Here is a 27,682-nt window from a genome sequence, read left to right as displayed (position 1 = left end):
ATCTGCACCGTTTTAATGACCATCCAGGGAATCTGATGCAGGTGGTTTATGGACCACAGCTTGAAAAACACAGATACTGGTGCCATCTCAAGTCGGATCAGGAAAGCACAGGGCGGGAGGCAGGGAGGCAGCGTGTGCTTGAACTTGGCCGTCAAGGATCTGGGTTCCATCCTGAGCCGTCCCGGGGGACCCCCTGAGCCTCCGCATCTCCGTCTGCCAACTGCATACAACACCAGTGTTTTCCCTCTCCCTGTTGACATGAGCGTTACGCGTAACACACCCGCAGAGAGTGTCACATCCCGCAAATGTAAGCGCGGAACGCAATCCACTCAGGAAAAATCTAGTTCATCTCCACGCCGCAAAGGAATTCCAGAATTCAGAATTCTGTGCGTTTTAGAAACATAAAATGCTACCCAGGCCCAATGTTACCCTATACCTCAGTGGGGTTGGGGGCAGCCCCCTTAACCAAACCCACTGATATTTCTGTACCAAAATATATGACTCTTCATGCTGAGGGGGAGCAATGGAGGCTATAAATAGCCTCACGTCAGTTCAAGGCAGATTTCTGCAGCCATGTGAGTTTCAGACAAACTTGCCTTTTCCAGCTTTTACGATTTTGGAACTGCGGATAAGGGATCGGTCCCTGTACAAAGATGAGGCCATCCGGATGATGCTATGAAAAAAAACAAATCACATGCTGGCCACCTCAGTATGGGCCGAGAAGGAAATTAACAGCATATCGTGAGCGTAAAAGAAGAGCTTTTTAAAAGTTACACAGGTGTTCATGTAAAAGAGACCAGGACAGTAGGTATGGCTGACACCTGGGGCTACAGATGGTGGGTTTTTTTGCTTTTTGCTTATGGGTACTTTCAAAAGTTTCCACCTTGAACCATGAATATATATTGCTTTGTGATTTTCTTTTTCTTTTAATAATAGGAATATCGAAACCTTTGCAAAGATTTGGTGAAATGACCCCTTCGGGGGGCAGCAGTGGGCCAAGGGAGTTGGAGACTTAGGGGCCGCGTGGCCACGGCTCGTCTCGGAGGATGGATAAAGCCCCTTGCCTGTCTGCTCAGGGCCTCCCCTCCCCCAGCCGGAGAACCAGGCTCTAAAGGGAACCAGCCTTAGGGGTGCCCCTCTCTGTGAGAGTCCCGGGCCCAGAGCCCCACCGTGGATGCCCCGGGGCCCGGCACGCAGCAGGGAGTGTGGGTGAGAGGCAAAGGCAGGTGGAGGGAGGCAGGGGCTTAGGCGGCAGAGGGGCCGCTGGGCGCGAGCCGCCGATTCAGAGCCACCCCCCAACAGGTGGCCTGCCACCTGCTCCGGCCCCCTGCCCAGGCCACGTGTCAGGCCCTCTTGAGTTTAACTTTGGCTGCGCCCGCGGCCTGAGTTCATACAGCCAGAAAAAGAGCTCGCGGAGAGCTGGCCAGGCCGAGGACAGAGCGTGGGTCACTTGTCGCCTGAGAGCGAGGCTAAAAATGACCAGGGACCTTGGAAAGTCCCTGTGGTCAGGCCCTGCCCTGCATTTCTATTCACTGGGTTCCTGGAGTTTGGCCTCAAAGCTCTTTAGAGCGCCCATCCTTTGCTTGACAAATATCGAAATGCAGGCCAGAGACGTGAAGGAGCTGGCCTGGGGTCACACAGCTTAACGTCCATTGAGTCACTCATTGATTCCCTAACTGTTTACTGCACGGGCTCCCTCCCTGCCAGCTGCAGAGATAAAGCCTCGGGGAGTCTGTAAACCCAGCAAGGAGATGCCAAAACTTAAAAATGCAAGAGCTTCCCAGCTCTGCAGCTGACAACCTGAGACAATTCTTGAAGCTCCCTGAGCCTCAACTTCCTCATCTGTGAAATGGGAGTAATAATAACAGCGCCGAACTCTCAGGGCTGAGGGTTGAATCCTTTTCTTCGACTTTAGCCTCACACGCTTTTATTCTCACAATGACCTTGTGAGGTCAGTACCATCAGCCTTTTGCAGATGAGGGAAGGGACGTGTCAAGTCATCTGCCACCACGCCCAGGGCAGGCCCGGACTTGGGCCAGGTCACCCGGATCCCCAGCTGCACCCCCGCGCTGGTCCTCCTAGGCCCCCCTCCTTCCTCCTCCCTGAATCCGCCTCCACCCTGAAAGGGAACATGTTGAAACCTGCCCCCAGGGCGGGGCCCAGCTGTCACCCTCCCAGCAGCTGGGACCCTGGTGTGTGGTGACCAGTGCCAGCCTGCAGGCTGAGGCCGGGGAGACACAGCTTCTGATCCATCGGGAGTGGGGAAGGGGGCCTTGGGGCCAGACAGGAGCCACCGTTGCAGCGTGTTATTCCCTGCTCTAGCCCCTGCTCCCTAGCAGGCCCCTCCCTCCAGGGAGCCAGCCCTGCCTGAAGCCTTTCCTCCTCTTAGAACCCCAGGGCGCGCAGGCCAGGAGAGCTTGCAGGGTGGGCAGGAGGCAGGTCCCTCCCTGCAGGGCTCAGGGCCCCGGAGTTGATCCTAAAGGCGTGAAGAAGAAAGCCAGCCAGCTGCAGGGGGCGGGCAGTGGGCGGTCCTGTCCCCAGAAAGGCCTGCCTGCCAGGCCCTGGCCTCCCTGGGCTGCAGGCCTCTTCCCGCCGGCCCAGAGGCGCCAGAGCCGGCGGCCTGGGAAGGAGCCGCGCCAGGTCAGGGCGGGCCGGTCCCCTCCCTCAAGTCGCCGCCCTGAGAAGGGTTTTCTTCCCACTGGAGCCAGAAGCAGGAGAGGACACGGTGATTCTGACCACGCAGCGATGGAAACACCAGAGAGAAAAGACAGAGACAGAGAGACACACAGAGAGGGAGAAACAGACTCAGAGACAGAGAGACAGAGAGGGAAAGAGAGGTGGAGGTACAGAGACAGAGAGTCAGAAAGAGACAGAGAATCAGGGAGAGACAGAGACAAAGTCAGAGACAGAAACAAAGAGGGAGAGACAGAGATACACAGACAGTCAGAGAAAGACAGAGTCAGAGAGAGAGCCATACACAGAAAGACAGAGACAGAAACAGGGAGAGACAGAGTTATAAAGACAAAGAAAGACAGAGATGCCGAGATACAGAGACAGAGATATAAAGACAGAGAGACACACATACCAAGACAGACAGATACAGAGACAGAGGGAGACAGAGACACAGAGTGACACACACACACCGACACAAGACCTCATGTGTGGAGAAACACAAAATCAGAATCAGAGATAGAGACAGAAGCAGAGAGAGAGAGACAGAGACCCGCCCCCGCCCCAGCAGAGCAGGCCCTCTCCAGCCCGCCGCCTTCACCACCCCCAAATCAGCCGCTTCCTGGGGGAGCAGCTGGAATGGAGCCTGGGGCCGTCCTTCGGGCAGTGACCCAGAGCTGCCAGGGCCCCCAGCCACCCAGAGCCTCAGAAGCTAACATCAGTGTCCTGCACCCTGACCCAGACTCGCTCAGGGCCGCTGCGTCGCGCAATGAGGGCGGCTGAGCGGCGGACGCGCGCCGGGACCCGCCCCCTGCAGCCCACGTTTGAGCGCCAGGTCTGCCCCCTACCCGCCACGAGACACGGGTCCAGGGACGGCACCTCTCTGAGCCTCAGTTCCCTCACCCGCAGGGTGCAGAGAGGGTGGCTGCAGGGTCTGACGGAGATCTGGCCTCCAGCCCCAGGGAGGGGGTAATGAGCCCCGTGCCCAGTTGTCTCAGACCTGGGTCCCGCCTCCACTCAGGGGGAGTCAGGGCAACCCGGTGGGGATGCCACAGACCTCAGTCAGCCCGCAGCCAGGCTTTCCAGCGGGCCTACTGTGTGCCGTGCACCGGCGGGCTCAAAGGTGCTGCAAACTCAGGGACCACGCGAGTCAAGGGACCCAGGCTGTGTGGTCCAGAGAACAGGGGCCGGGGGACAGAGGTCGAGGAGAACAGAGGGCACGTGAGGCCGGGACACACAGCTTCTTTTCTCAAACTGCCTGGAGGGAGGCACAATTCATACAGTGAAATGCATCCATTTAAGTAAGTGCGGCACATGTATATACCTGACCGGCCACCACCCAGACCAAAATGACCAACATTCCCATCACCGCCAAAATCTTCCCTCCTGCCCCTCCCCAGGCGACCCTCCGCCCCGCCCCTTGAAAACAGCTGATGTGTTCTCTGTGGCAGTAGAGTTGCCCTTTCTAGAATGTTCTAGACTTTTCTAGAATTTCATACGAACAGAGTCACACAGTGTGCCTGGCAGCTCTCAGCAGGCTTTTGAGGGCCTTCCAAGGAGCACGCAGGGATCACTCCTCCCTTTCTGCTGATACGTGGTGTTCCACTGTACGAGGACACCAGCTTGAGTGCCCGTCCCCTGCTGATGGACATGTGAGTGGTTTCCAGTGTGGGGTTACTATGAGCAAGCTGCTGTGGATGTCCGTGCAGCTCCTGGTGTGCATGTGGGTTCTTCTTCCTCTTGGACACAGTCTTTGCTGGGTCACAGTCAGGTACTGACCTTGAGCCAGTAGCTGGTTTGGCCCCACTTCCCTTGTCTTTAAAATGGAGATTTTAAAACGTGGAAATAACCCATATGTCCATCAACAGATGACTGAATTAATAAAATGGGGTCCATCCACACAGTGGAGGATTATTCAACCATAAAAGAAGTGAGTTGCTTCCCCGGCAGTGCCGTGGTTAAGAGTCTGTCTGCCAATGCAGGGGGCAGAGGTTCGAGCCCTGGTCCGGGAAGATCCCACATGCCGCGGAGCCGCTAAGCCCGTGCGCCACAGCTACTGAGCCCATGTGCCGTAACTACTAAGCCCGCACTCCTAGAGCCCGTGCTCCACAAGAGAAGACACCGCAATGAGAAGCCCGCTCACTGCAACGAAGAGTAGCCCCCGCTCGCCGCAACTACAGAAAGCCCGCGCGCAGCAACGATGACCCAATGCGGCCAAAAATAAATAAAAATAAAATAAATTAATTTTTTTTAAAAAAGGAATGAGGTCCTGGCACAGGCTACCACGTGGATAAAAACACCATGCAGAGGGAAAGAAGCCAGACACAAATGAAACAGAGCAGGACCCTGTGGGGCTCCAGGGCACAGAAGCCTTTCTGTGTCCCCCATTTCTTGTTTGTAGGAAACAAGACTCCAGCCTCCATGACCTTCTCTGAGTCCCAAAGGACAGATTTGAACAGTTGCTAGTCAGAGAAGGGACGGGGTGCAGAGACAAGGAAAGGGCAAGCCAAGAAACAAGAGTGCAGCCTTGGGGCAGGGTCCTGGTTCCCCCTCAAGGCATACACATCACAGTATCTTTGAACTCTTCTGCAGAACTAAAACCCCCCAACAAATGGAAGAGGTTAGCACTCCTCATTCCAGAGAAGGTCACAGTTTGATAACTTCAAGAAGCTCATCAGGAAACCACCTGAGGCCCTGCACGCACCCTGATCCTTGTCAGCAATCCTGCCCCCGAACCACTGCTATACAACCCCTCACCAAATGCCACCCCGGGCTGAGACACACAGTTTTCGAGGCATGAGGCCTGCTGTGTCCCGATTCGTCTGGCAAAGAGATAGAGCTATTTTTCTGTACTTCGCCCAAAACTCTGTCTCCGAGACTTGATTCGGCACTGGGGCACAGAGGCCGAATTTTTGGCACCAGAAAGGGCCACAAAATGTAGGATTACATTTAAACGAGATGTCCAGAACAAGTAAATCCAGGGACACAAAGGAGATTAATGGCTGCTTAGGGCTGGGGAGGGGGAATCGGGAGTGATAGCTAATGGGCAAGGATCTCCTTTCGGGGGTAATGAAAATGTTCCAAAATTAGGTAGAGGCGAGGGTTGCACAAGCTTGTGAATGTACTAAATACCACTGAATTATACACTTTAACACAGTTAAATCGGTGAATTTTATGGGATGTGAATTTTGCCTCAATTTTTAAAAGTTGGGGATAATCTGATAATAATAGCGCATCTTTGTAAGATTTCTATGCAGGGTAATGAGATGATACAGGGAAGCACTCAGCACAGGGCTGGAACAGTGCCTGGCACAGAGTAGGTGCTCTACACACATTCGTCCATCTCCCCAGTCCCTCAGGCAAAGCCCTGCCAGGAAAAAATGATAATGAGCATGTCTGCGGCTATTCCGTCCTTCACATTCATTATCTCCAAGAAATCTTCAAAACAATCCCACCAGATGGGAATCTTTTAACGTTTATTATTATTATTAATCTCCCCATGTTTACAGAGAAGGAAATCAAGAGAGGTTAAGGAACCCGCCCAAGGTCAGCCACCAGACCGGTCTGGCCGACATCCGAGCCCACGGGGCCAGGTGAGCACACGTTGCGGACAGCCGGCCCCACGCCCCAGGACGCGTGTCCCGGGGTCTGGACGCAGGGGCAGGTGTGCCCTTGGCCATCTTTGCAGAGTGAGGGCTTCTCCCCGACTCTCAGGCTGGATTGTAACAGATCTGAGGGGAAGGGAGGCCAGCTGTATCCCTGTGAGCCTGCCCTGAGAGCCCGGGCTCTACATCTTGGCCTCGCTGACCCCTCCCCCCGCCATCACACCACTTCCTGCCTGACCGTGGGACAGTCTCTCCTAGAGGCGCCCCCGCTTCTCCCCACCCCACACGAGCCCACTGGCATATGCTGCTCCACAGCCAGCCTTCCAAAGCTCCACTTTGCTCACCTCACTCCCCTGCCCGCAAATCATCGGTGGCTCCTCAGTGCCCCAGAGAGGCAGCTTGGAAATGGGCAAAAAGGAAGGACTCTATAGCCAGGGTATCGGGGTTCAAATCATGGCTCCACCACAGACGAATGGAGTGACATCAACCAGTCCCTCCGCCTTGCTGTGCCTCACTTTCTCCATCTGTAAAATGGAGCAGGGATGCTGCCTCCTACACCAAGGCATGGGCAGAGTCCATGTGCTGACACCACACGGAGAGTGTTTGGGGCAGGGCCAGCTGGTCGTTCTGAGTATTACAAATACTGGGGAGAGAAGCAGTCCATCTCGTTCGTGTGGCCGAGGCCGTGGTGTCCTGGGTCCACCCCGGCCAACACGCACAGCCCCCCTCTCGCTGTTCCCATCCAGCACCGAGGACAGCTGTCCCTGTCACTACAGTGTCACCTCTCGCCTTCTGCCACGCGCTCCGCATGCTGCAGCGGGGACCACCAAGCTGTATCAGTGGGACGGGAATGGTGGACGCTCACAAAGACCTTGCCAGGGCCCCGGACGGGGCCCCTCTGAAGGGCATACACGCGTGGACCCATTTCATCATCATCACAACCCTACGAGGTCGGCACTGTTCTATTCCCACTTGACAGATGGGGAAACCAAGGCACAAAGAGGTCAAGGGTCACCCAGCTGACCCAAGAGGCAGGACTCAAACCCAGGCATCCCGGCTCTGGGGCCTGTGGTCTTAATCACCAGACTACGCGGCCTCTCTGCAGCCTCAACACAGGCCTGGCACACAGTAGGTGCTCTGTCAACGCAAACGTCCCCCAAGTACGAGTCACGGCTTGTGCAGGTGCACGTGGCAGGAGTCGGGCCGGTGGCCACTCTGGGTGGCTGGTGAGTGTCCCTCGGGGGCCACCCTGCAGGGGCTCCAGGGGTTCCGCGCGGAAGGGCGGCACCCTCTCCGCTCACCAGCTCTCGCCGCACGGGACCCCCGTTCCTGCCCTGAGTCCCCCTACCTCACTTGTTCATTCATCCTACACACACCCATTAGGCACCCACTCGGAGCCACAATGAGGCCCCCTGTGTCTTTGCTGTCATCAGAGTTCTTCTTGGGACATCCTTTACTTTCTCGGCTTATGAGATGGTCCTGGGATGGATCCTTTCAACCCAGGTGCGGCCGGCTAAGCACACACCCCCGTGGCACCGTCTCCCTGGGCCCAGTGCAGGATGCCCCCGGGGTCAGCTGCCACTGCACGGAAATCATCTCCTGTGTGCCAGGCACTGTGTCATGCAATTTTTTTTAAAAATCTCATTAATAGCTTATTAATATGCTTTTTAAATATTTATTTATTTATTTTTGGCTGCGTTGGGTCTTCGTTGCTGTGCACGGGCTTTCTCTAGTTGCAGCGAGCGGGGGCTACTCTTCCTTACGGCGCACGGGCTTCTCGTTGCGTTGGCTTCTCTTGTTGCGGAGCACGGGCTCTAGGCGCGCGGGCTTCCATAGTTGGGGATCGTGGGCTCTAGAGCGCAGGCTCAGTAGTTGTGGCGTGTGGTTTCATTGCTCCGCGGCATGTGGGAACTTCCCGGACCAGGGCTTGAACCTGTGTCCCCTGCACTGGCAAGCGGATTCTCAACCACTGCGCCACCAGGGAAGCCCTGTGTCACGCAATTTATACATGTTTCTCATGCGCCCCACCCTTCACCTGCAGAGAGTGAAGCTCAGAGAGGTAGAATGACCTGGCCCAGGTCACACAGCTTGGCTGGCAACTTGATTTTGGCCCAGGGAGACCCGTACCAGACTTCTGACTCGCAGAACAGTAACCGAATAAATCTGTGATGTTTTAAGCCAAGATGTTTGTGGTCATTTGTAACGGCGGCCACGGGAAGCTCCTACAACACCCTGGACGTCCCCTATTGTTGCCAGGGTCCCAGCCACGTCTGTCCGCCCTTCCCCCCGACCCAGCCCACTTGGGCCTCGCCTGTCTCTGGGCTGCTGCACCCTCACCTCTACTCCTGCTCAACTTTCTTCCCAGGCCTGTCACTGTTAGTCACTTATCACGCCTCTGCATCTCACCTAGCGTCTAACTGGAATTTCCTCAAAGGCAGGAAACCTGATTTAGGCGTCTCCGTCTGTCCCATAGCACCCGGCGTAGTGTGGGCTCAGCCAGCGCACACGCAGCCTAACCACGTTTGCAGGTCCAGGGGTCTGCCCTCCCCCGCCTCGCTGCACTCCAGGCAGGCAGCCCAGCTCAGCCCCTCAGCTGAGCCTTTGCCCCAGCAGCTGCTGACTGCTTGTCCCCTCTCGATGCAAAGCTGTCTGTTCTCAGGGCTCAGCGTGGTGTGAGAATGTCACCTCTTCCAAGAAGTACTCCCTGATTTCCTATCACAGGTCTCCCATGTGGCATGCCTTGCAACTGGAAATCGTTTCATGTATTGCTTAGCTTTTTTTCCTAGAATCTTCTTGAGGGCAGCACCGTGCGTGCCTACACTGAGGAGGGGGATGCACAGAGCCCTCACAGACAGTGAAAACAGACGTCCCTGCTTCCAGCCCAGGCCCTCCTGACCAGCTGGGTGCCCTCCAGTGAGCCGCAACCCCTCCCTGAGTCTGGGTGTTTCACCTGTAACGTGACAATAACAGCATGTGCCTCCCAGGATGGCGATGGCCGAACAAGACGCCCAGGGTGGGGGCCCAGCACAGGCTGGCACATAGTAAGTGCTCAGCTAACGTCAGCTCTCATTTCCCTCCACTGTCCCATGGTGACCCGTGACCCACAGGCCGGGGAGGTGGTTAACTTCCCTGGCAGTGGAGATCACGGCCCGCGGAAGCCCCGTCCTTCTCCCAGCCTGACCAAGGGCGGGGGGAAACCCACAGCTGTGCGGTGTCACCTCTGGGCGGAGGGACACTTTCTAGGTGAAGCCACCTAACTCAGGATCACGCAGCCAGACTTCCAGCCGGCTCTGTCGGGTTTCTCCCGTGGCATTTCACTGTGGTCTGCGGGAAGACAGCAGGGTTCAGAAGCATTTTGTACGTGGATAGAAACATCCGCATCTGTGCTCAGCTCCGCAGTCTCCCGGGAGCAGCTCATGTCAGTTTCCCGGTCAGGCTGGGTGCGGATGTGCACGGCGGGGACAGGTGTTCTAGGTGGGGGGATGGAGGGCCCAAAGAGACTCGAGGGCTCCGAGGACGAATCCTCCAGCCACCCTGGGGCAGAAATCAGGTCCTTGACACCCAGCCCAGCCCAGGCCTCACCCCAACCCCCGGGCCAGCTTCTCAGGGGAACAGTCAGAGGCTGGATCCAGGCCGCAGGGACACACACTGGCCTCGGAAGTTTGGTGGCAGGCAACGCAGTGAGGCCTCGGCTGGGTTTGGAGGCCGTGGTGGGCCAGGCTGTGCCGCGGGCGCCGTGGCCTCAAGCCATAGATCTCACCTCGCAGGAGGCGGCAGCTCACGCTGCGGGCGGGAGTCCCCTCACCCCGTCCCGGCAGGGCGGCAGGGTGACCTCCCACCCCCACACCCATTTACTGAGCCCCTTCTGTCTGGTCAGGGCTGGGTGGACTCCGTGCGTGAATAAAGTTCCGTTGTGGCCAGTGCGTGTCCCCGCCTCAGCCAAGAGCCGCTTGGAGGCCGCGAGGGGCAAGATCTGGCCGTCTCGGCGGAGGGTCGGGGAGGGGAGTCCAGGGTGACCTTTCACATCTCACTCCTCCACGTCCTCGGTGCGGCGGGTCGTGCCCCCTGCCTGTGGGAGGCGGGCGTGGTGCTGGGACACAGCCCCCCAATAAGGTACCCGACAGCCCAGGTTGCATTTCTGCTGAATGCAAAGAACAGGGGAGCCCATGACGGCCGGCCGGGGTCAGGAGCTGATGGGCCATTCCCACTGTGGCCACTGCAGAGGATGCCGGGAAGTGACCCACACCCAGAGCCAGGAGGCCGGTGGACGGGGCTCCGGAGGCCCCCATGGCCCCTTAAGCAGAGAGCAGCCACTTCCTATAAGGCCCTCTCCCCAAAGCCCCAAGGCAAACATCCCTCCTGGGTCTGACCCTGGCCAGGCAGCCCAGGGCTCTCTGGGGAGGGTTTTCACAAAGACTCATCCAGCCCCTGGGCCGCTACAGGAAATCCTGGAGGCCAGCATTACAATGCATTGCTTCCGGCCACCGAGGGGTCCCCGGGCACAGGAAAGAGGTGCTGGTAGCCCTGGTGCTTTCCAAAGGGACTGGGCCAGGTAGCCCCTGGGGATGCCATGGCCCTGGTTGGGGGGCGGGGACAGAAAGGCCGCCCCGGGTGAGGGTGACAGGCATTTAAGCCTGTGAGGGACAGCCTTCCTCACGCCCCCGTTCTCATGCTTCTCCTCTGCTCACACGGCTTCTGTGGCTCCCCTCCGGCCCCGGCCTACGGGATCACGGCTAGACACCGAAGCTCGGTGTTCAAGGCTCCCTCGGGCCTCTCCACCGACGGGAGCCTCCTTCCCACCCAGGCTCTGCTCTGCCTCCAAACGCCCCAGGCCTGAGCGAGGCCTTCGTCTGGGAGACCGTCATCCCTCGCACTGTCTCAGCTCCAATGGTCAGCCCACTTTATTTAGTGCTAATCGTCACCGATTCTGACGGCTCCTCCAGCTCTAACCTCCTGGGTCCTGGACGCCGCCCCAGACGCTACCTCAGGGGTTCCCAAGGCAGATGAGCACGGCGTGGTCAAGAGAGCCAGACCTGCCTGATCCTGGTCCTGCTTCCGCCGTCCCCTGGTACCCCGTGGATGAGATGGGAACACCCCCCCCCCCCGCAAGGGTGGCCATGTGGCTGGTACCAAAGCCCAGTGCCTGGCGGGTCAGAAGGGATCAATACATGTTAACGATTGTCATTGTGGTCAGCAGAATACTGGTTCCAAAGACGTCCAGGCCCTCATCCCCCAAACCTGTGAATATGCGACCTTAACATAGAAAGGGACTTTGCAGATGTAATCAAAGTGGGATCCTGAGGTGGGAGGTGACCCTGGGTTCTCCAGGGGCCGAATGTCATCACAAGGGTCCTTATAAGAGGGAGGTGGGAGGTCAGAGTCCGAGAAGGAGATGTGACAACAGAAGCAGAATCAGAGAGAGAGAGAGAGAGAGAGAGAGTGAGATTGTAAGATGACATCGCTAGCTTCCAAGACAGAGGAAGAGGCCGTGAGCCAAGGAATGGGGGCGCCTCTAGAAAGTTGGAAAGGCAGAGAAAGCATCTCCTCTAGAGCCTCCAGAACGAATGCAGCCCTGCCCACACCTTCACGATAGGGATCTGCCCTCCAGAACGGCAAGATTAATAAACCTGTGTTGTCTCAAGCCACTAAATTTGTGGGAATTTGTGACAGCAGCCATAGGAAACTAACACAGTCATATCCCCGTCGAAGACCTCATGAGTCCTCAGGGCAATCCTGGGACGCGGCTCGAGTGGTTGGCTCCACAGCCGGTGGTCTCGCTGTGCTGCCCACGCCCCTCCCCCAGCTCGGGGCGGGGCTCGCTTTGTTCCTGAACTTTTATTGATAAGGCTATTTGCATTTTATTTCATGCGGTCGCATTTTGTGTTGTATGGACAACCTGCCATTTAGCCATATTCACCTTCCTCCCTGGCACGCCCCCTGCTGGCGGCTAAGCTGGCAGCTCCTTGCGGGAGGGATGTGTCCTCCCTGGATCCATGAACGTGCCATGGGGTGGCAGTGGGGCCCGACAAACGGGTGCTTCACCGGCCAGGCCAAGTGGAGATGACTGTGTACAGCCTCACGACTGTCCTTAGCCCACTTCCCTTTAAAATTACCTGGGAGTTTAAAAACAACTGTCTCCCAGGCTGCAGCCTGAATGTATCAAATCAGAATTTCTGGGGAGTGGGGCCCTGGTAAGAGTACCTTTTAAAGTCCCCACGAGCATCCTGTGTGCTGGCAGGGCTGAGAAGCCCTGCCTCCTGGGGCTGGTGCAAGGCTTGAAAGAAGTAACATGACGGGGGCTTCCCTGGTGGCGCAGTGGTTGAGAGTCCGTCTGCCGATGCAGGGGACACGGGTTCGTGTCCCGGTCTGGGAAGATCCCACATGCCGCGGAGCGGCTAAGCCCGTGCGCCACAACTACTGAGCCTGCGCTCTAAGAGCTGTGAGCCACAACTACTGAGCCCACGCACCACAACTACTAAAGCCCGTGAGCCTAGAGCCCGTGCTCCGCAACAAGAGAAGCCACTGCAATGAGAAGCCCCGCGCACCACGATGAAGAGCAGCCCCCGCTCGCCGCAACTAGACAAAGCCTGCGCACAGCAACGAAGAGCCAACGCAGCCATAAATAAATAAAATAAAATAAATTTATTTTAAAACAAAAACAGGGTTTCCCTGGTGGCACAGTGGTTGAGAGTCCGCCTGCCGATGCAGGGGACGCGGGTTCGTGCCCCGGTCTGGGAAGATCCCACGTGCCGCGGAGCGGCTGGGCCCGTGAGCCGTGGCCGCTGAGCCTGCGCATCCGGAGCCTGCGCTCCGCAACGGGAGAGGCCACGACGGTGAGAGGCCCGCGTACCGCAAAAACAAAACAAAACAAAACAAAAACAAAGAAAGGTCAGTGGTAGCTTAGGACTGGGGACTTGAGCAAAATGAGGGGTTTGCGGGAATGGAGTTTCTTTCGGGGTTGATAAAAGTGTTCTGGAATTAGGTAGTCGTGACGGTTACAGAATCTATGAACATATTAAAAACCAACGAATCGTACAGGAAACAGGGGTCAGTTGGGTGGTATGTGGATTATAGCGATATGTCCGTGATGCGGTTACACGTTAAAAAGCAGGCGGACTTTTAGCTGCTTTGCTGTCAAGTTCTCTGCAGACGACAGCCCCCCCCCGCCCCATCCCGTGCGCTGCTCCCACAGACCTGCTCTCAGCCACTACATGCTGTCGCCTGTGTGTGACGGCCGGCGCACAGTAGGTGCTCAGAGAGAGAGAACCGGCCTCCTCTCCCCCCTGCTCCTCCCCGGGCAGCACTCGCGGCCCTGCCGTCTGCCCCCCTGACGCCTCTGACACACGCCCGTCATTCACACGCATGTCCTTTCACTCCGGTGGCCTGGGGGGCCACCCAGCCCCCTCCAAGGGGACGCGCCCCAACCACTGGCAGTGCTGTGTCAGCCGCACCCAAGGTCAGGCCTTTCCCGAGTGGCCCGGGCTCAGTGACCCCACGACGCTGGTGCATAAAGGCTCGGCCACCTCGGTCCAGCTGGGGACAGCTCCAAGGGCCACCCCAGCTCTGCAGCTCCCGGCGGGGCGGGCCGAGCCGCCCCCCTCCCCAGCGGTGCTGACCCAGGGCCTCCCCCCAAACTCCTGCACACTGGCCCCCTCCCAGAGGTGGCCTCATGCTACGGGGGTCGATGGGCAGACAGTAGGGATGGCGCCCAACGTGCTGCAGGGCACAGGGCAGCCCCGCCAAAGAGGACGAGGCGGCCCTAACGTCCACCTTCCTGAGCCTGAGAACTTGAGAAGCCCTGACAGTGCAGGGGGGTTAAACTTTTACGTACATACATGTTTACATATATAGAGATTCTACTTCGCAATAGACTCCCAGGACTGTGGGAATCTCTCCAAGACAAACAACCCTGTTTCTTAAATAAATACACTGTAACGCAACAGAGAGGGAGGGGGGAGAGACAGAGACAAAGAGATGGGGAGGAGGGAAAGGGAGACAGAGGCAGAGAGAAAGAAACGGAGGAGAAACCTAAACGTTAATTTGGGAGTTTGGGATTAACTACACACGCTACTATATATAAAATAGATAATCAACAAGGACCTACCGTACAGCACAGGGAACTCTGCTCAATATTCTGTAATAACCTATATGGGAAAAGAATCTGAAAAAGGATGGATATATGTATGTGTATAACCGAATCACTGTGCTGTACACCTGAAACTAACACAACATTGTAAATCAACTGCACTCGAATACAAAGTTAAAATATTTTTTAAGAGTCTATATATTAACCCTTCACAGTGTGGACCTTATTTGGATCCTGATGCAAACCCACCCCGGGGTCAGGCAGCGGGTGGTGAGGGGACAGCGTTAAGAATGGAAATAAACGGTGCACATCTTGGTCCGCAAATGGAGAGTCTGAAGAGCGCTTGCTTTCCCCGGGAAAGGCCCACGAGGATGACAGGCCAACACTGAGTTAAACGGGCTCGTTAATGCTGACGTCGTAGTTATGGGGTGACAGCGCTGAGCCTCCTAAATACTGGTGGGCCGAATTCCTGTCATCAGTGTCTCTCCTTCCATTCCATCCGCTGCCCCAAACACGGCCCGTCATGACCAAGGGACCAGCCACGTCACAGGCCTGCCTCGACTGCTTCTCCGAAAGCCCCCCCCCACGGAAGCACTTAATGGCTTTAAATATTTTCGTTTTTTGTTTTCCAACTAGGTTATTATGCAATAGCTTTAATGGTCACACATATTTTACATTTTCCTCTTTTAATTAAAAAAGGTCCTGTTCCTAGTACACCCCAAAACAGAACATGACGCCAACACCTGGATCTGGGCAATGCTCCTTCCAGAGGTCAGAGATGGGGCCAGGTGAGTAGGTAGGCCAACCTCAGGCCACCATAAAGCACCAGACCCAGGAGGAAACATTTAGCCATCAGAACCCCGGGACCCATAAAATGGAAATATCCCCCAAAGCCTAATCTCGAGACCCCTCTGTCGACTCATCTGTCACACGGCCAGACAAGAGCAGGGCTGGGACTTGAACTTGGACCTCCCTAACTCCTGAGCCCACCGCGCCACGTGTGCCACCTTCCACCTGAGGCCTACTGGAGCTCAGCTGCTCGGTGGCTGATTCGCACGGGAAGAAGCAGAAAGGAGCCGCAGAGTTAGAACTGCCTCTTCTGGACCTGTCTCCCCTCCCCCAACACCAATGCCACCAGTAGCCACCCGGGATCGCTCAAACCCACAAAACTGATGATGACACAGAGGCTTAAACCCTCCCGTGGCCCAAGGTCCCACAGAACAAAGTCTTCCGCCCTCCATGACCTCAGGCCGGTCACAGCCCAGTTCTGCCTGGCTCCCCAGCCTCACCTCCTCACCTGAGCACACTGACCTGCTGGAGTCCTCAAACCTGCGTGCTTCCTCTCGCCTCTAGCCCATGGCACAGGGTGCGCTCACTGCCTGGAACAGCGCTCTCCTGCTGCCCCAACCCCCTTTTGCCTGGCTGTTACTCATCTTTCCATGTTCAGCCAAAATGTCTCCTCCTCCAGGAAGCCCTCCTGATTGTTCCAAGATGGGGCTGGATGCCCATCATGAACAACTCCTGCAGCCCTCAGAGCTGCCTCTATATTTTATGTTTTTTACTCTGTTTTGTAAGGGATTGTTAAATTGTTCCCCTCACTAACTAGGCCCTTACAGGGTGGGGACCCTCTGCCTTCCCCAGGTTTACCCTGTTGCTCTCCACCTCCAGGGCACCATCATCTCTGCTCAAATGATTACAATTGACTCCTCCCCGCTCTCTCCACTCTCTGCCTGCCCTCATGCTCTCCTCCACCTGGTAAGTGGTCTTCCCTTCGTAAAAGGTAAGCCAGATCACAATGCTCCCCTGCTTAAGCCCATGGAGTGACTTCCTTCCTGCTCTTAGAACTCCTGGCCTCAGCTCACAGTGGCCCAGTTATCAGGCCCCATCCCCCCGACATCCTCGTGTCCCTCGTCCCTTCCTTCTCCCTCTGTTCAAGTCCTGCCGGCTTCCATTCAGATCCTAGAAGCCACCTCTCTTCCTGCTCAGCCCAGGTTGAAGGAGTCCCCGCTCTGAAGCAGGTCAACCGGGGACCCATGGGTTTCGGTGCCTCTATAGGTCCACCTTCCTAATTGTAATTGTTTGCATTTACTTACTTGGTTTTGTCTTATTGCCAACATTTCACTAAAATGAAAGAGGCAGGGACATTCTGTCTTGCACACTCTTATAATGCAGATACCTGGCACATGCCTTGACACCCAGGAGGACATGGTCAATATTCATGAAACAAAAGAATGAACAATAAAAGGGACACAGAGAACGTTCCTGGCCAAGCCTTGGAGCCGGTGAGAGCCTTAGCGACTCTTCAGGGCTTCTCTGAGCTTTGAGGAGACCAGGGACTAGCATCCGCTGGCCCCTGTCCGCCTAAGGCCACTCAGCCTCCCCCGGTGAGGTTTTTCATTTGAGAAGAGTTGACACTTTCAAACAAAATAAACATGTCATAATAAATTTTTAAAACGGCGTAAGGTTGGTGGGGCTTTGAGAGACAGCTGTTGGAGGGAGCCACAGACAGACACACGGACAGATGGATGGATAGATGGATGGACACAGGGCCAGGTAAGCAAGGGGCTGCCTGATGCCCAGCCAGCCGGGCTGGTGGGTTTGTGGCTGCAGCTGGAAGGGCTCCTTAGCACCTCGGTCTAGTTCACGGCTCTGCCGAGGTCTACGCAGCCCTTTCTGTACCTGTGTTCACCTCAGAAGCAAGCGTCTGCGATCCATGGACACCAGGAAATCTCTGGGCCTGCAGCTGGAGGCTGAAGGGTCATTCTCTCCTTTAAAGCCTGGAGGGGAAGGGGGCAGAGCACATGATGGAGAGGGGCAGGCAAGGGCACAGCCAGCTCCTCCCCTGACCCCGTTATCTTTAAGCAGAAAGACTAGGTTTGTCTGAAATAATGTTATTTGTTCAGGCCCTTGCTTCCTGCTGTTTCAAAGGTGGTTCTTAAAGATGTGCTCTTCGAGTGGCAAGATTAAAAAGTCATTTCAAGGGGAGGAGAGAGGAAGGAAAAGGAAGGAGAAAAGAAAGAAAGAGGGAGGAAGGGAGGGAGGGAGGGAGAAAGAGAGGAAGGAAGGAAGAGAGACGGGAAGAAAGAAAGAAAGAGAGGAAGGAAGGGAGGGAGGAAGGGGGAGGGAGGGAGGAAGGAAGAGAAAGAAAGAAGGAGAAAGAGAGGAAGGGAGGGAGGGAGGGGGGAGAGAGAGAGGAAGGAAGGAAGAGAGAGAGGAAGAAAGAAAGAAAGAGAGAGAGAGAGAGAAAGAAAGAAAGAAAGAGAAAGACAGACAGACAGACAGACTAAGGAAGAAAAGCAAAGAGGGGAAAAAAAGAAAAGAAAAGAAAGAAGGGGGAGAATTAACACCTCAACCTCTAATCAGAGAAGCTCCACCGCCCAGTCCCAAAGCCGCCCCAGGGGCCCCTTTCTGGACTTGGCAGGCCAGGCTTGCTGGTGGGACCCCACCCTGGGCCCAGGCTGTCCCCTCCCTCCTGGACAAGGCTGGTTACACAACCCCTCCGTGGAAGCGGCCCAGGAGGCCGGTCACATGCGGCAGCTTCCCGGGAGGGGCGGGCGAGGGAGGCGCTTCCCAGACCCAGGCTGTCGCCACCGCTCTCCACCCTGCCCCCATGAGCTTGGCCTGGGAGTCAGCTCTTCAGCCCACTGGCTCGGCCGGACTGATCCAAGAGTGTTCCCAGATGTGCGCTGAGGGTAATAAAAAGGCAAACGGTTCCTGTCAGCAGCAGGAAACTCCAGGAGGGCGACCCCCAGCAGCCAGCAGGGCAGATGTTTGCAACGTGTGCTCTGGCGGCAGGGAAGAGGGGCCCGAGGCACCAGGACAGCCGCACAGGGACTGCACAGGGGGTGTCACTGCACCCCTTCTCCTGGGACACGTGGCAGAAGGGGTTGGGGGTCTCCATGCATTCCCCTTGCTGGTCCCACCTACCTACCTCCATCCCACCCTGCTTCACCCCACCTTGGACTTAGCCTAAGTGTGGACATGTGGCATTTGGGTTTTCCCCACAGAATGCACAACTGCGTCCCTGACTTGGGGGAGTGGCTTCTCCCGCCCCAACCCTGAGGTTCTGGGTGCCAATCACAGTATTTTGCTCTTGTCCCTCTGCCACAGGGGAGAACATGGGACCCAGTCCAGGCCAATCACAGTTTCCCATTCTCCTACCCACTGTGATTGGTGCTAGGATGGGCATGTGACCTAGCCAGGACCAATCAAAGCCCTTCCCTGAGACTTTTCTAGGAAGATGGCAGAGGTGGAGGTAAGTGTCACCCTGAGTGAGGACCTTGTGGGAGGTGGAGCTGGAAGGATGTTCAGGTCGCCTGAGCTGCTCCATGGACAAGGAAATGGAGTCCAGACTTGCAGGGAGAGGAGGTGAGCTGCATGACCCACTGACCTTGAGCCCCAGAGCACCAGGAAATAGGACCGACTGGAATGGTAGGGGGTGCTGCAGCTGTGCAGGGTGGGGAGATCGCCCTGGATGGTACCCGGAGAGGTCTACTTTTGCTTTAAAATGCAGGCTGAGGCCTATTAAACCAAATGGGCCAGGTCAGGCCCTGGCCAAGTGGCTGAGGTGACTTTGGGCAGGGGAGGGGTTAAATCTGGGCAGGCCTGATTGGCCAGATTGGGAAGGAAGTGGCGCCAAACTGAGTCCAGGCCCTGGAGGAAATGGAGAATTCTTTCCCTCAGCCCTCAAACTGACCTTCTGGGATGGCCCGAGCCTTCTTCCTTTTTTTCCTAATGTGTATGAGCACTGAGGAGCCTACTAATTTCACCTTGCTAGCTTATCTACTCCTCACGACCACCCACGAGGTAGGAACTATGTTTTGCTCACTTTCCAGATGAAGAGACTGAGGGTCAGAGTGGCAGTGTAGCCACCCAGGAACGCAACTGTTAGCAAGTGTCAGCACCGAGGCTCTCCTGCCCACCCCGGGCCAGGGCTCTCTCCTCCACAGCACAGTGGCTCCCACTGACAGGGCTTCCCTGGGGATCTGCGGGGCAGACACGGTCCCCATGCCCTGGGGGACCCCCCACCGGAGGGGAGCCATGCCTTCTCTCTCATAAACGCCCCCTGGCGCAGAAACTTCAGAAGGAAACAACACAACCGCTTCTGGTGTCCCCCATAAGAACACTGGGCAAAGTCCATCCAACTTCGTGGCCCTTTCAGGGTGGCCTGTTGGATGTCACTGGAGCCGGGAACTGGTGGGGGCGGGGCAAGGGGAATGTCCTCTCTGCTTCCAGCACAGTCCTGGGCATCCCCACCAGGGGTGAGACTCCCAGACGCAGCCTGGGTGAGCGGGCTGAAGTCCTGGGGTGCGCAGGGCAGGATGGCGCAATGGTTAGACACTCCCAATCTGGAGGCAGACGTGCTTGGGCTCAAACCTTGACTGCCTCTGGTAAACTTAGTGTGACCCTGTCAAGTCCCTCAAGCTCCCAGAGCCTCAGTTTCCCCACCCGTGAAGCTGGGATAATGACCCCAGCCTATCCAAGGACCGGCGCGCAGGGCCTGAGGGAGTGAGTGTGCAGGGCATCCACGCGGTCCCGCCACGCAGGTGAGCGCTGCCGTCTCAAGACCCACCCTCAGCGAGCGTGACCCACGAGGCAGCTGCACACAGCCAGAGCCGTCACCCCCTCCTCGGGGGCTGAGGCCCCCGGCCCCGCGCCCCATGGGGACAGCCCAGAAAGGCCGGCGCTGGCGGCGGACAGAAACTGGAGCGGCCAGGCCGGCGGGGGGGGGGGGGGGCGGGAAGAGCAGGGCGGCCACAGGAAAGCATGGCCGGAACCCCCGGAGCCAGCAGCTGGAAGGAAGGAGTCGCCAGGTGGGCCCCACCCTCGCCAGGCGGCGCTGGGCGGGCAGAAGGCCAGAGCACTTGGCAGGACCGGTCCAGCCTCCGGAGACCCCGGGGTGTCCTTCGGGACTGAGGGCCAAGCATTGTCCCTGATTACAAGAGGTTCTGGCCGGCGGCTCTCACGCGGCTCACTGTGTCCCGGGGCCCGTGGGAACTGGCTCTCTTCCCTTTGCTCAGTGGGGTTTCAGACTGTAGCCCCTCCATCGGCCACCAGCCCTGAGCTCAGTGCTGTGTGGGATGCAGACAAGGGGGTAGGGAGAGGAGCGGACTTCGCTTTCATTCACACAATCATTCATTCAGGCTGCCTTAAGGAGCCCACTGCATGCCAGGCCCTCTGCTAGGACTCGGGAGAGAGCGATACAAACTGGATCTAGGGCTTCCCTGGTGGCGCAGCGGTTGAGGGTCCGCCTGCCGATGCGGGGGACGCGGGTTCGTGCCCCGGTCTGGGAAGATCCCACGTGCCGCGGAGCGGCTGGGCCCGTGAGTCGCGGCCGCTGAGCCTGCGCGTCCGGAGCCTGCGCGTCCGGAGCCTGCGCTCCGCAACGGGAGAGGCCACAACAGTGAGAGGCCCGCGTACCGAAGTAAAAAAAAAAAAAAAAACCAAAACTGGATCTAATCCCTACATCTCCCTCCCTTCTATTCCTTCCTTTCTGATTCATCAAGTGCTCTTTGTCATTAGCAGTTAGAAGCTAGGATGGGGCCAAATCGCAAGCCAGCTAAGCCATGGGATGAGCCTGGCAGTACCCAGGCTCTGGAAAGACAGCCCCAGGTTCAAATCTGCTCACTCATCAGGGCTGCCATGTTCGGTTGTTTAGGTTGTGCACTGCACAAGGTGCCATATCCAAGGGGATGCTGTTCACACTGTGAACATCTTTATCCTTTAAAAACATTTTTGAATTTTTATTACAGCTTTATTGATGTGAAAGGTGGGCTATTTTGCGCATCAATTATGCCCATTTTCTGTCAGATGGCAGGAAAGGGACCCGCTATAACAAAATTGGCCTAACACAATTGCCTTAATTATTCCTAATGGTTATGAAAAATTTCATTTCTCCATTATTTTATGTTCAACAGTTTATAGAGAACGCCTTTACATCTGGCATCCTGTTGTTAAACAGAGAATAGGACAACTTAAAATCATCTACTAGGGAAGAGATGGTTCTTTCTAAGGAGCCTGTGTCAGCCCATTTGCCTCTCTGAGCCACTGTTTCCACATCTGTCTTATGGACCTAATGGCCCGTCCCTTGCAGGGCTGTGTGCTGAGGATGCAGGGAAGCCTGCGGTACACAGTAGGTGCTCAGCCAGCGGTACCTGGGGCCATTCTCCCCCGACATGCGGTCCTCGTTTAAACTCTCTCTGCAAAGTGAAGGTACGTTGGTGCCTCAGTTTACACCCCCCTCCCCCAAGAAGCAGAGGCAGCTCTCCCCAGGACCACCGCTGGGGGAGAGTGTTCTGCCTTTACAGAGAGTCCTATTCCTGCCTGGGCTGAAATGCTTGCCCCTCAGTTTCTCCAAATTTGGTCCTGCCCAGACTCCCGAACCTGTTTCCTGTCCCCCGCCCCTGCCGCCGCCCCTCCGTGCTGGCCGCCAGAGGGGCCGCCACTGATGGGGGCCCTCCCCAGAGCCCCCAGAAGCCGCCCAAAGAGGAAATCCTCTTCCTCCCCTTACAGGCTGGAAACTACAGAATGTTTCTTTTGGAATTTTTTGGCTTTCACACGGCAGAATGTTCTAGCCTCATCAGCCACAGGTTCCCCTTCCCTGTTGGCCAGCAATTCTTCAGCCAAAGATGTGCTTGGACCTTACCTACCCTTTCCCCACCCCCTTCGCCTATGTTTGCTGCAAGCCAAACAAAATATGCCAAGGAGGCCAGAAGAACCGACCGGAAATGACCCAAACACGCCTACGGCTGATCCTTTCCAAAACTAGAGAGGCTGGGGTAGCAGGAACATGACAGCTGTGGCCCCCAACATGACACAGGGCGGGAGGACGGGGGAAATCTGAAGGGCCAGGTCGGATCCTGCCGCGGCCTTTGAAAAGAAAAATCCAGCTCTTTATTCATTTAGCTCCCAACCCTCCCCTCCTGGCAGCAGAATAATTAAATATTCATGCATTTTCTCCTCTCCCCTAAGAAAACGATAAGTCAGATTTCTGCACACACATAGAAAAAGTGCCCCAAGGCGAGGAGCTGGAGCCAAATTTCAGTGGAAGACAAAGCCTCCACTTCAATTTACGAATGAAAACACCCTTCACCTTTGCTGCTGTGAATTTCCTAGATACACATGGTCAAGACAATCTGAGAATTATGAGGCTCCAGGACCAATTAGGGCTGTTTGTGTTGACGTAAAGTCTGGGGGAATTTTTTTTCTTCCCCTTGCAAGTATTTAAGATACTGACAGATGCAACAGGAAGAAAAAAAAAAAATCCCCTAACAGGAATAAGGCTTCTGGGGCCATGTGGATGAGGATTCAAGGTGAAGGACAGCCGCTGGTTTTATTTATTTTTAAATTATTTTTTTGAATTTTATTTCTATTTATTTTTATACAGCAGGTTTCTTTTTTTACATGGATTTTATTTATTTATTTTTGGCTGCGTCGGGTCTTCGTTGCGAGCGGGGACTGCTCTTCGTTGGGGTGCGCGGGCTTCTTATGGCGGTGGCTTCTCTTGTTGCGGAGCACGGGCTCTAGGCGCACAGGCTTCGGTACTTGTGGCTCGCGGGCTCTAGAGCGCAGGCTCAGTAGTTGCGGCGCACGGGCTTGGTTGCTCCGCGGCATGTGGGGTCCTCCCGGACCAGGGCTCGAACCTGTGTCCCCTGCATCGGCAGGCGGATTCTTAACCACTGCGCCACCAGGGAAGCCCCTAACCCCTGATTTTGTTTAAGCCACCAGATCTGTGTGTGCTGCCACGTGACGATGGGGACAGAGCTGCCGCCACAGGTGCCAACACCCTCCGAGGCACGCTGCACAGGGTAGGTGGTGTGAGCCGCCAAACAGACCTAGGGCAAAGGTGTTCATCCCATTTTGCAGGTGAGGAAACTGAGGGCCAGGGCAGCCACATCGTTTTCTCAAGGTGGCAAGGCCGGGGGTGGGGTGTGAACACGCGCTCTCCCAGTGGCAGAGATGGCCCTGCTCTTTGGAATTCAGTCCATTTAGGCCCCACTGTGTGCAAAGCACACTGGGGCAAGAGGAGGTGCAGGCGGGGAGCCTGCTCCAGACGGGCCAGCGGGAGGCAAAGGCCAGCAACCTTGGGACTCCGTCCTGAAACAAGCCTCTTCTGGGGAAGAGGAAAGTTGGGGAGGCGGGAGCAACTTAAGGGGGAAAAAGACCCCCACATCAGACTCCATGTCTGACCCGGCCTCCCAGGGAACGCGGACCCCCTCTGCCTCTCACAAAACTGCCTGGAGAGGGACTGGGCACTGCTGCCTATTACTGCACCCAACCCTCACTCACGCGGGCATTTGTCCAGCACCTACTGTGCACAGAGGCACAGGGTGGTGGTGTGATCTGGTATCCTCCATGCTGGGCCTCGAGCCCTGGACAAGGAAGTGACTGAGCCCTCTGACCTCACTGTCCCATCTGGAAAATGGGCACAAGGAGAGAAGCCCCTGGCAGGGGGGGTGTGAGGATTCCGCGAGCCGAGCCAGCACAGGATCCCCGTGGGTTGATGCATAAGATGTTTTGTGCAGTTTTCTATATATGTGTTACGCTTGGTAATATAAAGATTTGCACGCAAAATCCCTCAGTGCAGTCTGGGCATATACAGTAAATGATTAGGAAGTGTGAGCGCTGTGCCGTTATTATCCTAATTTTTATCCTGTAGGTCAGTGGGAACCATGGAGAGTCTCAGAGTTGGGGTGGAGGTGAAAGCGGAGTCACACTTAGCAAAGTCCCTGTTTTAATAAGCGTCTTAGAAGTAAAGATACAGGAGCCAGGCCCACTAGCCCAGGTGGTGCGTTTGTGTGAGAGGAAACGACGCTCCGCTGGGCCAGAGAGCCCCACGCCAGGGCACGCGGCTCGCTGGACGGAGCCAGGTCTTCGCGCAGAATCAAAGACCTGCCCGGCGGTCCCCGGCAGCCCCCGCTGAGGGAAGACTGGAACGGCTGGTGAGGGGTGAGGGAGCCCCCACCTCTGAAACTCTCTGAAGCCTCTCGGGCCACTGCCGCCATCTCCACAGCTCGCGCAGCCCACACTGCAGACGGCAAGGCTCCCAGACTGGCGTGTGTGTGGGTGGGTGGAAAGGGGGCGGAGCAGCCACTTCCTGTGCCCCAATCCCAGCTCGCTCTATCCCTGACCACATTTTTCCACCTTGGTTCTTTCCTTTTCATGCGCTCATACCTCTTAAGATCTAGATTGTTTTTTGTGAATGGAATGTAACTGGAGAGCTGGAGACGCAAGTCCCGGGAGGCCCTGCAGATGGAGAAGGTCCCCTCTCCCTGCGAAACGCTCCCTGGTGGCCCGGGCAGCCTGCGAGATGGACGGGGCCAGGTGGGGAAGGTCACGGTGTGGGCAAGGCCGCTAAACAGGAGAGGCCAGGACTCCCCCCCCACCAGCCCCCGCCCCCCACCACCACGTGGGGGCCCTACAGCTGTGTTTTCTGGGCTTTGTTCTGATCACACCCCAGGGTAGGACCACCCATGGAGACTCTGACCTCTGCCAGGATGGGGCACCCGGGGGGGCTGTGGCCTCTTCTCCCAGGGATCTGGTGACTTCCAGGGGCCGTCCTGCAGTCTCAGCCCAGCCCCCAGCACTGAGTAAGACACATTCATTCATTCATTCACTCATTTGTTCCAAAAAATATTAATGACATGCTTACTACGTGCCAGGGAATGCACCAGGCACTGGGTACTGCTGTGAATGGGACGGCTGGGCCCCTGCCCTCACGGACTGATGGGGAAACACAACCAGCACAGGATTGTGAAGCAGAGAGATTAAACAACTTGCATGAGAACAGAGCCAGCTAGGTTGGACCCGGGTCCTGCTGACCCCTGGTGCGAGCATCTAACCACTGCACTTCCTCCAGCTAAGGCCAGCTCTAGGCATGGAGAGGCCTGGGAGGGTGGAGGACTCCGACTCCTCCCAGTGGCCAGGCAGGGCCTGCTCTGCAGGAAGGCTCCTGCTGGAGTCTCATCCCTCCCAGCACGGCTGTGAAAGGAGCGGGAATTGGGGGGGGATCACGAAATTTCCCAAGGCTCCTGCCTTCATAGACTGAGGGTGACAAGTCTCACCCAGGGGCGAACAGGAAGATTAAACAAAGTTCATCGCAGAAAATGAGCTCAGTACAGTTCCCGGTATATCGCAAACGTCCAATGAATGCTGCTTGCACAGTCAACAACCTGCCCAACGATACCTGGCAGTACCCACTCTGTTCCCTTCCATCAAAAGGCTATACATACATCTAAGTGGAGAGGGTCCAACAGGGGCTGGCTTTGAAGGATACAAGGGTTTGAATGGAATTTAGACCTCCGAAGAAAAGAGGTGACTGTCTCAGACATCCCTGTGGCTTCTGACATGCCTGCATTTTCTGAGCCCTCACTGGGATCAAAATGTGCTAGCACCTTCCCTGGACAGCCCAGGCCACAGAAATAACCCCTAGCAAGAAGATCATGAAGAACGGACCACAGCTCTGTGGCCTGTGAAAGCCTGGAAAGTTTAAAAGGAATGAATAATTTATACACTTTCCAGGACTCATGTGTGGAGAGATCCTTAAAAGATTGAAAGCGCCCATTTCCTAGCCCTTCTCTCTGCTTTTTTTAACGTTGAGCTATAATTCATATACTATAAAATTCACAATTTTAAAGTGTACAATTCAGCAGTCTTTTTTAAAACGTATTCACAGGGGTGTGTAACCATCAGCACTGGGTAATTCCAGAACATTTTCACCGCCCCCCCCCCCCCGCCCTCCAAAGAAACCCGATCTCCTTTAGTGTCAACCCCCATTCTCCCTACCCCCAGCTCTGGCAAACACTAATCTACTTTCTGTCTCTATGAATTTTCCCATTCTTGACATTTCGTACAAGTGGAATCACACAGTATGTGGGTCTTTCGTAACTGTCTTCTTTCGCTTAGTAGGATGTTTTCAAGGTTCATTCATGTCACAGCCTGCGCTGCATTCCTTCTGATGGCTGAACAACATCCCAGCGCACGAACAGACCACATTTTGTTTATTCATTCATCCACTGATGGACATTTGGGTCGCTTCCACTTGGAGGCTATTGTGAACAGTGCTGCTGTGAACAGTTGTGGACCCTTTTCTGTGTGTGGGCGTTTCTGTTTGTCTTGGGTAGATACCCAGGGGTGGAACGCTGAGTCACGTGGTCACTCTACGGTGAACCTTTCGAGGAGCTGCCAGGCTGTCTTCCCAAGCAGCTGCACCAGTTTCCAGTCCCACCAGCAGTGCATGCTGGTTCTGACTTCTCTGCATCCTCGCCAACACTTGTGACTGTCCATCTTTCTGACTGTAGCCGTCCTAGTGGGGGTGGTGTGGCTTGTCTCTGCTCTTACCTTCCTCTTCCACCAGGTCTTCTGAACACAGTCTCTAGCACCCACGGAACTGCCAAGCTCTTGCTTAAATGGGGGCTCCCTCGGGACTTCCCTGGTGGTCCAGAGGGTAAGACTCCGCGCTCCCAACGCAGGGGGCCCGGGTCCGATCCCTGCTCGGGGAACTAGATCCCGTGTGCGTGCCGTAACTAAAGATCCCACGTGCTGCAACTAAGACCCGGGGCAGACAAAATAAATTCAAAAAAAAAAAATGTTGGGCCCCTGTAAACATTTTATAAAGAAATAAAATGGGGGTTCCCTCTGGACTGAGACTCCAGGAAATCAGGGCCCACACCTGTCCTGTCTACTGTGGTCCTCCAGGGCGCAGTCCAGAGCAGCTGCTCGGTAACAGTCCTGTTGAATGAATGGACGGCTTTATGACCATCCTAAGCACCCACGTGGGAACACAGATCCCGACCGCATACCGCTCTGAGCTCTAAAGACCTCTGATCATTCAGGAGTCCGAGGAACCACACCCTAACTCGCATTCCGCGGAAATGTCCACATTCTCATCCAGTTCTCCTCCAATGTCATGTTGTCACTGAAGGCCCCGCCGGGTTGGACGGCGTCCTCCGAGTGACTGTCCTGGGAGGGACCCGGTCTGGGGCCACACACCCCCCCTCCACCCCTCCGAGTCTGCTGTTCTGCTCCTGGACGGAGCCCATTCCCCACGCCTTGGCCTCCACGGCGTCCATCCCGGCCAAACGCAGCGGATGTGCCATGCCGCCCTTGTGGGGGAGGAAGCACAGGAGCTCAGCACTTATTGTTTAGAGGAAAAAGTTCTGCAGAGCGCGAGGAAGACGCTGAATTGTGCCTGTGGAGTCGGGGAGCCCGAGGGGAGGTCACCCTTGGGTGCCTTGGTGGAGCCGGCAGTCAGTGGAGTTGATCTCGGCCTTCCCCCCACTTTCCTCGCTCCCCCTACGCCTCCTGCTCCCCGTCCTGAGTC

General features: G+C 56.2%; 1 protein-coding gene across 1 annotated transcript in view; it reads left to right on the top strand.

Annotated features, from left to right (window-relative positions):
- The first annotated feature begins 3,439 nt into the window (after window positions 1-3,439).
- CIBAR2 (CBY1 interacting BAR domain containing 2) overlaps window positions 3,440-27,682 on the top strand; it is a 45,718-nt gene continuing 21,475 nt past the window's right edge. Inside the window, 1 exon segment of the mRNA XM_059043823.2 lies at window positions 3,440-3,505. Coding sequence (XP_058899806.1) covers window positions 3,440-3,505 — 66 coding nt within the window.

The sequence above is a fragment of the Kogia breviceps genome, chromosome 18 (assembly GCF_026419965.1).
Source record: "Kogia breviceps isolate mKogBre1 chromosome 18, mKogBre1 haplotype 1, whole genome shotgun sequence".
NCBI classification, from domain to species: domain Eukaryota; kingdom Metazoa; phylum Chordata; class Mammalia; order Artiodactyla; family Physeteridae; genus Kogia; species Kogia breviceps.
This window is presented reverse-complemented; position numbering and strand designations above follow the sequence as displayed.